This window comes from Astyanax mexicanus, chromosome 9 (genome assembly GCF_023375975.1).
Source record: "Astyanax mexicanus isolate ESR-SI-001 chromosome 9, AstMex3_surface, whole genome shotgun sequence".
In the NCBI taxonomy this organism is placed as follows: Eukaryota; Metazoa; Chordata; class Actinopteri; order Characiformes; family Acestrorhamphidae; genus Astyanax; species Astyanax mexicanus.
Window position 1 is genome coordinate 27,973,477 of NC_064416.1, and position 8,943 is coordinate 27,982,419.

The 8,943-nt window shown below is 37.0% G+C and overlaps 1 protein-coding gene across 1 annotated transcript; it reads left to right on the forward strand.

Moving 5' to 3' along the window:
* Positions 1–598: 598 nt before the first annotated feature.
* fam174b (family with sequence similarity 174 member B) lies at positions 599–8,943 on the forward strand. Its single transcript, XM_007254472.4, has 3 exons — positions 599–1,311; positions 3,227–3,358; positions 5,720–8,943. The coding sequence occupies exons 1-3, from the start codon at positions 1,016–1,018 to the stop codon at positions 5,721–5,723; spliced, it is 432 nt and encodes a 143-aa protein (XP_007254534.2). The 5' UTR covers positions 599–1,015; the 3' UTR covers positions 5,724–8,943.

Genomic DNA, 8,943 nt, shown 5'->3' on the forward strand with positions numbered 1-8,943 from the left:
TTTTACAATATTTATGCCAAACCTTTTATAACGTACCTCCTTTTCAAATGTTTGCTACAAATAATGCTGGCGCCTATAGAAAGTGAATTTTTTAACACGGACAAAATGCGCATGTATGAGCAAAATATGTATACCATTTACTTTTTATACAATTATTATCTAACAGCCTGTTTACAACATTGTATAGGACCTCTTAAACAATATTCTAAACTGCTAAATATGACGATGATAAATTAAGTTTATAGGATTTATAAACACAAAAGGTGTGTAATATTAAAAATAGGCAGGTGCATAGATGTGGGCTCCCTTGTCGTTTTATTGATTTGAATATCTTTATCACTAATTAGTGAAACACAAAATTTGTTAGGTAAGCTCATTGACCCTTAAATAAAATACACAGGTGTACCTCCCTGAAATTATTTTTTGCAACTTGGGATGTTGGCAAAATATTTCTTCATTATTTTATGTGAATTATCTAGCTATGAAAGCTGTGATGGTAAGAATTAGAAACCTACAGGCTGGTGTGTGCATGAATCACTCTAAAGGAAGAATGATTCGTTAATAAGTGGACGGTCGTGTCGGACATTCCTGCTGTGGTCCCTCCCGGAACGGATCCGGGTGGGGACATAATCCATCTACGCTTCCTCTAAGAGCACAGCACAGCCCTCCCCTGCATCATCCAGATCTGTGTGCGCGTGTGTGTCGTCTCTTCACACGGACACACGCACAAACACCTTGCGGGATTTCATTCAGACGGGCTGTAACAGTCAGTGGATCACGGACTCGGACCCGGGTGGAGTCTGCTGGGCGCCGGTGGAACGGAGCGGACCGGCTGGGCTCTGATCCAGAAACTATGCGCTACGCTCTCCATATGGTGTCCGTCTGGAGGCTGCCGCTGACTGAGCCTCGCCGCGCGGCTTAACGTTAGGCCGCCTGCGTTCCGAGCGGATCTGATATATAACTACATACATATATCTGATACTGCAGTTTCTGCTGTAGGGCTGGGAGGAAAAACATGAACATGTCGGCGCGTTGTTTCCTGTGGCTGCCCGTGCTGCTGCTGTTCGTGGTGGTCGCGCGACAAGGCGGCGGGATGCCGCTCGCGCCCTCTTCCTCACCGACGACCACCCACATCAACTCCACGGCGCCTGTAACGGAGGAGCGCAACGCGGCGCGGAACGACACGGACGCGGCCGTGGGGTCGCGCATTTCCACCATCCTGAGGGACCTTCCCACCATCAAAAACGTCGTGATTTTCGTCTGTGTTTTGACGACGCTGCTCATCACGTGCCTCGTCGTCAGAGTGTACAGGTGGGCTTGAGGCCGCTGGTGGGGTGGATGTCTGGTGCATGAGGGATGTATAATGGGGGAAGCAGGTGTTCTGAGGTGTTCTGGGTCTAGCTACAGGTGATTAGTCGAGGCCTGGAGAGCATGGATGGATTAAATCCTAGCCTGAAAGTACAGCAGTGACAGTGCAACGCTACTAGTTTATACTAGTAAAGCTCACTTTACAGTTATCAGCTTTAAAATGTTTACTAGTGATAAAATATAATATGTAAACTAAATGTAAGTATGATATGTAAAAATAAAATTAATATTTAATGGTATTTTCGCAATTACAGTACTCTTGGCGATATGATAATACACATTATTATTTTTTATAAGAATACACTACTGTTTGTTGGTTTGTTCTATAAACTACAGGCAACGTTTTTCTAAATTCCAAATACAAAATTTGAAAAAAAAAAAAAAAACGTGATAACATGACTAGTCAGAAGGGATGTATTTATGTATAGATTATGTTTTATATTACAGTTTGGCCTTTTATCACTTGTCAGCTTGCCACATGGAGTGTCTTATTTCAGTTCTAATGTAGTTGTATTGTTTGTAAAGGAACATCTTTTAATATCATGAAAAAAGTTGTGAATTAAGTAAATCCACTTGCCCAATAACACAAATGCAATTTTAGTAAACTAGGTTGTATTCCACTATTTTATGTCTTGGGATGACAGAATCAGGAAAATACTAGAGGATTAATGCTAGTGTGTATAAACGCCATAATATCATATTCTGTGAAATTCTGTAAATCAGCATTTATTCAATTGGAAAATTGAATAAAGGATAATTAGGAGTTACTATTAATGTAATATCTAACACACAGTGCCATGTGCTACTATTGTGTATATTTCTAGCCGGCCTGTCATAATGTTATCCCAGAAATATTTGTGATAAACAATATTATTGTCAATCAGCTTATTGTTGTGATAATATATTTTTTCACTTTTTTCATTTGGTTCGACTTATACACTCAAGTAAATAAAAAAAAAAATTAAAGTTTTTTCATGACTTTGTTTTGGAAATAAGTTTGCAGCTAATGATTATTTTAGTAGTTGACTATTCTGTTGATTCTTTTTTTTTCAATTAGTCAGTAAGTTAATGATTAATTCTCCCATGCCCTCCATCTCTGCTTCCTGTGGGTACAGCTTCTGCTTTAAAATACAAACTAAGCTAACCATTGGGATTTAAATTCCAAGAAACATTTAATTGTGAAATGTTCCGATATATTTAGTGAGTAAATATGTAATATGTTTTGTTTGGGCACTTTTGGTCACCAAGTTGTGTAGAAACGGTTTGAGTGAGCCCAATACCCCCTCCAAGGCTTTTCTGTCCTCAGCACTTTGTGATGTGCTTTGCATTTACACATCAACCAATTTTTATAATTTATTTATTTATATTCAATATTGTTGATTATATCGATCAATTGTTGCAGCCCTAATTGTAAACTGTATCACAGATGAAATGAGCTGAGATGACATGAAACTGTAATGCCATAATTCACAGGTTTTATTCAGAATGACGTAACAGTGGTCGTTATTAGTGACCTCAGCGGTTTTTGCACAGATGGAACTCGTTGTTGTTGAGACACATACGTAATCCCCCCCATACGCCTGTGTGATTACAGAAGGGTTTCTCAGTCCTGGTCCTGGCTTCCCCTGCCCTGAACATTTATTGATTTCCCCGCTCCCTATACACCTGATTCAACTAATCAGCTCATTAACAAGCCCTTTTGGTGCCTCAAAATCAGGGATTCCACTAAAATGCGCAGGGCAGGGGGCACCAGCACCAGGATTAACATTGGATTAGCCCAGCCTGTCTTCCAGTGTTCATCACTAACACATGATACGACATTAACGGTTTGTAATAATGTTGTGTATTTTTCTCTCAGGTCTGGTAAGAAGATCAGAAAAACACGGAAATATGATATCATTACCACTCCCGCAGAGCGCGTGGAGATGGCGCCGTTAAACGAGGAGAACGACGAGGACGACGACTCAACTCTGTTTGATGTCAAATACAGGTGAGAAAGATAAACGTCTGGCGGTGCCGTAATCAACAGACTAGCGGCACTGGCTTGACATACAGCAAGTATAGGCTAAATACCTTTGAAAAGACTTAGGCTTGACACACATCTCACATCTAAAGGCAATATGTTATTACTCTGAAAAAATAATAAAACTTGCAGGGCCAGACTGCTGAACAATGTCGAACAAACAAACAGCTTTTGGTCACAGCTGCCCTTGTGTGTGCATAAGTTACTTCTTACAAAAACAAAAAAGGCAAATGCAAATACAGCCCTGGTTAAATGAACAGGGACAGCTGCTTTCTGTAAACATGTGATATTAAACACAGTTTATTTTATCAGAATTAGGCTTATCCTAACCACTGCGCAACAAATGATAGAGATGCAACTCGAGCAAGACTTTCATAATTTAAATCATATTTGGAAATTTGTCTAACAATAAAAGTAATGTTTTGAGAGATTCGAATTAAAAAGGTTTAGACAATAAGTGCCTAGCCATCCGTATAAAACATTGATTATTTAGTGCAGGGAATTAAATAAGAATCATTATCTTCAGACAGATAAACTGATTTCTCTATCAAACTAATATTGACCTTCATATTGACCTTCAAGAGAAGAAACCCAGATATTTGGTTCTCAGCTGAAAACACAGTCAGTTAAAAAATGCACACAAAAGTGTAGTTCTTCGTTGTAAATTTTAAACATACACACCTTAGACCTTGGAGATCCATGCTCCAATACAGCACATTCAAAAAACAAAATAATTTGCAAATGCTGCCTCTGTTATCCAAAATGACAGTTTTACAGGAGAAGGAAAACTCAAACTTAGTCTTAATTTTTATAAAAAGTCAGTGTAGAACAGATGCATTATCATGTGGTAATTTCTGGTCCATTCATCACAATCACCACAACGTAAAATTGTGAAAAAGTGTCAAACATAAAAAAAAAAAAAAAATGAAATCTATTAAATAAAAGAATTTTGTGTCTAAGCTGATTATCTCTCAGGAAAAATCACATTTATTTTAATACAACAATAAATACATTTAGGAATGTTAATATGATTTGTACTGTGTACATTTTGTTCCACACTGCAATTAGATTTCTGTCTGACTACCTGGAGATGCATTTGATTAAGAAGGATACAGTCCAGATACTAGTCACTAGAAGTGTGAATGTGAATGTGAAGGTCATGTTGGATGTTACCAAAGTTTTTAGATGAAAAATGTGCATCCTATCAGAAAGCAGTATACAAGCACACCCCACACAGACTGAACAATATGGAGATGGAACAGTGTTGATATTTCAAAATCTGCATGATAAAGAAAAAGAAGAAGAATATAGCTGTGAATTGCTTTAACATAATTAATAGTTAACAGATTCTTCGACTTGTACAGTGAAAACATACACTCGGGTTGGAATGTGGTCAGTGGACTTCTCCCTTCCGCCCTTTCAATTGTTCTTTGTCGTGGAGCCAGCTTCCTCTGAGCAGGACCTGGTGTCCTGTTTGCTTGATATTTCAACCTTGAGGAGTGCAAAGATTCACCAGAGAAACGTTCAGCCAAAGAGCAGGTCACCATTCTCACTCAAGAGTCCTGGAGATCCCATGCCCTGCACATTTCTGTGCTTTCCCTGCTCTAATACACGTTCAAAGTGATAATGTCTATAAAAAGCCTGATTTATTTATTCTTCACCAATTCCCTAAGTTATTAACAACCCTTCACAGATCGCTTAAAAAAAAATAAGCAGTCAGTCATAATCCCAGTTCTGGAGAGCCTGCACAGTTTGTTTTCTCTGTCTCTGTGTTAGTATTTAGCACACTTCTCTTTAAACGTGCTGTATTAGAACAGAGATAGCACAGACATGTGCACGGCATTGGATTGACTGTACAAACAGAGCGAAACATATAAACTTTCAGACCTTGCTTAGTGTCAGCATTGACTGCGAGACCAATGTCCTATACCCTATATTGCAAATATGAATATTATTTTTGTTCCACCTTAAATGCTGCAGTCTATGCCATCTGTTGCAACATTTAAGGTGGAATGGGAAAGTTAGCTAGCTACCTAGCTGCTGAGATGAACTATTAGCGATTTGTAAGCTTTTTATTTTTAACAAAGAAAATACTGACATTTGTTTCTTTGGTCACTTGTGCTGCCATCTTGCCAGTGATTCTCATAGCCGTCTATTTTGAGTGTGCCTCTGAAAAGTCTCTGTTAAAAGGACCATGTAGTTCTAACACTTCTTATTACCTACAAAGCCTAACAAAAATTGGGACTCCCTACTACTAGACATGTTCATGCAAAACAGAGGAGTAAGGCTATGATAAGGAAGGATAATTGTGCCTTTTTGCCCCTACAGGTGAACTCGCACCAGGAAAGCAACTGCATCACTGGTGTAATGTCTCAGCTCCTTGCATTAATGAAGATTTTTCATCTGAAATGGATTCCTACACCTCTTCGTTCCGGCCATATTGTTGACTTTTTATGTCTCACCAGCATGAATGAGCCATGTCTAATCTTCTGACTGAATTTTAGACCATATCAAAGACTTGTTACTGACTGTTCTACGACTGAGGCCGAGCGGGAGTCTTGGGAGTCTGATCTTCATCAAAGGAATCATCATAAAAATAAAAAAAAATCAGCTTTTCTCCATGAATTCCAACTTTCACATTCCTGAAAGTTACTAAAATCGGACACATCCTCCTTCCTTCAGGATAGTTCGAGTTGTATGTTGTGTGTCTGTGAGTGTGTGCGCGCATGCAGAGACTAAAGTCAGTCCTAACTGATTATCCGCCCTCTGAATGTCCCAGTTTATTGCACTCTGCTTTTAAAGCTTTGCAGCACAAAATCAGACTCTAATTTGAGCTGGAATGTCTTGTAGTTTTGAAAGTGGTCCAATATTCCTGAAAGACTGCTTAACCTTGTTTGTGTAAGGCCCTTAAAATACTGGATCACAAGCAAACCCAGCTACTTTAATGCACATACTGGACTGAACATAAACTAAACAGTATATCAGAAGTAGAGCTCGGCAGTATGACAGTATATATCGTTACTGTGATGCATTATGTCACTACACAATATGTATTTGTGAATTTTCATGAATATTATCAGTACTTTTAGACCACTGACCAGCTGCCTGGTTTATTATAAAAAAAAGATTGCAACACAGAACAGTATGCAAAATACGGAAGAAAAATCACTGGAGGAGTCACAATTTTTGATATTGCAAAATATTTATAAAATTTAGTACTACTGGTTTTCTACTTTTTTATTTGTTATGACTGATCAGACATCAGTTTTAACAAATATTGTGACATATTGTGTATTGTGAAAAATTCTCAGTATTATATATTTTTGTCATATTGCCCATCTCTTATCTACAAATTCATCCCAATAGAACTTAAATGACCAAAAATATATTTTCCATAATTGAGTAATCTAATAAATATATAACTCTAAAATTAGGCATATACCTAGCCGAATACATGGTTATAGTTTGTTAAATAGATGTTTATTTTCTAATAGTGACTTCTGAAAAATTTATTGTTGTCTGTAAATACTGTATAAAATCATTCCTCGAAAATAGTTTATTTTAAGCAAAATGTGATAAAATCATTATAGATCTAATAACTAATATATTAACCTCCTAACATTGTAGGTTTCCAACATTGTATATTGAATATCTGTCTGCTAACCATTAACTGTGCGTTTTTACTGTACGACAAATTTGTCACATTTGTAACCTGACGTTGCTAATCTGATTTAGCATTTAGATTTTAGATTTTTGTGTAAAAGGGGCTGAGGGCTCCCTGTGTTGCTGCTATGTGTGGTCAGAGATAGATGATTTGGAAGACACTACGTTTCCAGTGCCCTTATTTTTAAATACACTAAATCATCACGTTTTCATCCATAAGATGTAGGCAACAAAAACGTTTTATTGATTTCAACAAAAACTTATTATTTTATTATTATTGTATAGCATTCATATAATTGGAGTCAATTTTGGGAGAAGGACCATGCCCTGAATTTCACCTCCTCATTTCTCAGGACATATAAATCCTCCCATCCTCCTCTGTCGTTTTTACTTCCTTGACAAACAACATCACACCCACTCCGTCCTTCCTTCTTCTATGGATTAATTTCATGTAAGCCCAAATGTTCTGAGTTCACCTCCCTTTTCCAGCATTTGTATGTTACCTGAGATATTAGAAAAATGTATTTTTAAAAAACATAAAAAGTAAAAATTGAGTTTCACCTTACAGATTTCCTCAGATACTTTTTACAACAAACAGAATTGAGAGTACAGAGTTGGACAAAAGACAAAAGTGTTTTTTTTTTAAAGAAAAACATGTAGCTCAAACAGCTCAAATTGTGTGATTAGAAAAATGTGATTTCTTGTGATATGTTTTCACTGTGGGAAAAAATTTTAATGTCCTAACTAGTAGACCAAGTAGCATTCTTTGACTGCTAAACCAAAGCATATTTACCAGGAAATTGCTTGATTATGTAAAGTATTTATTTTGGTAAAAGTTTATTTGATAGAAACAAGAAAATTAGAAAATAAATTGTATTTGACTTTAATTATTGACAGCAACTCTGCTGAAACCTGCAGGGCACTGGTAATTTAATCATAGCTTAAAAACTGAGTGCGTCAGCATTTTGGATTTGTTTATAGCTGTAGTAATTATATTTTAAACGTGCGGAGCACATCTGATGGTTTGGCTGGCTTGAGTTTAGTTCACTCTCTCACCACAAACAAACCACTCCAGAGTTTGATTAGGAGCGGACCAGAACAACCTCCTCATGTGGTTGTTTTGGTCCGCACCTGAGTTTGATTACTGTATTCAGACCAGGAGTGAAAATTTATCGCAAATTATCATACCATATACGGACATAAGCTTTTATCCTTACTTAAGGAGGAGAGCTCATTAAAGTGAATTGGTCAGTATGTCGGTTTTGTTTAGAAGCAGTGTTTTAATTTTAAATCATATTTATTTTTTTATTTGAATGATTTATATTCCAATTACATTATCTGAATTGTCTTAAAATATATTTAAAAAAGTTAGAGTTTTTAATTGCCAGTGTTGACAGAAACACAAGAGGGTTCAAAAAAAGTTTGATCTGTTATTACGTTTTATTGATCATTATTTAATATGCTGTGGGAACTTGTTGCATAATATACTTATTCCAGAGTAAAGGGTGTGAGCACTGGTAACTTTCCCTGGTAAGAAGTGTTTGACTTGCAGGCATGTACACACTGCCCTGTTAGCGAGAAGTGTTATTCCTGTGTACATAATGGGTTGATATTCCAGACATAAATTGGGAGTAGGAGTGACAGAACAGGAAAGCTGCCCTTTCTTCTGTTGTGACTGCAATAAATTATGCTTACAGTATCCCTGAAAACTGGAGTGTTTTAAATGTTTTCTCTTCAGTGTTTGATTTATGTTTTGGTTGTGGTTTTAAGTGTAAACAGGAAGTACAACTGTGTTACTGTGACTGTCCTGTGAAGACCTTTGTTATGTGAACCAATGACTTTTCTTTATCTTCCAACATCAAAATAAACATATTAGCTGATTTAAAGGA

Coding starts and splice junctions, on each gene's coding strand:
- fam174b (XM_007254472.4), top strand. CDS start 1,016: ATGAACATGTCGGCGCGTTGTTTCCTGTGGCTGCCCGTGCTGCTGCTG. Junction 1,312..3,226: donor CTCGTCGTCAGAGTGTACAG/GTGGGCTTGAGG, acceptor TTTTTCTCTCAG/GTCTGGTAAGAAGATCAGAA.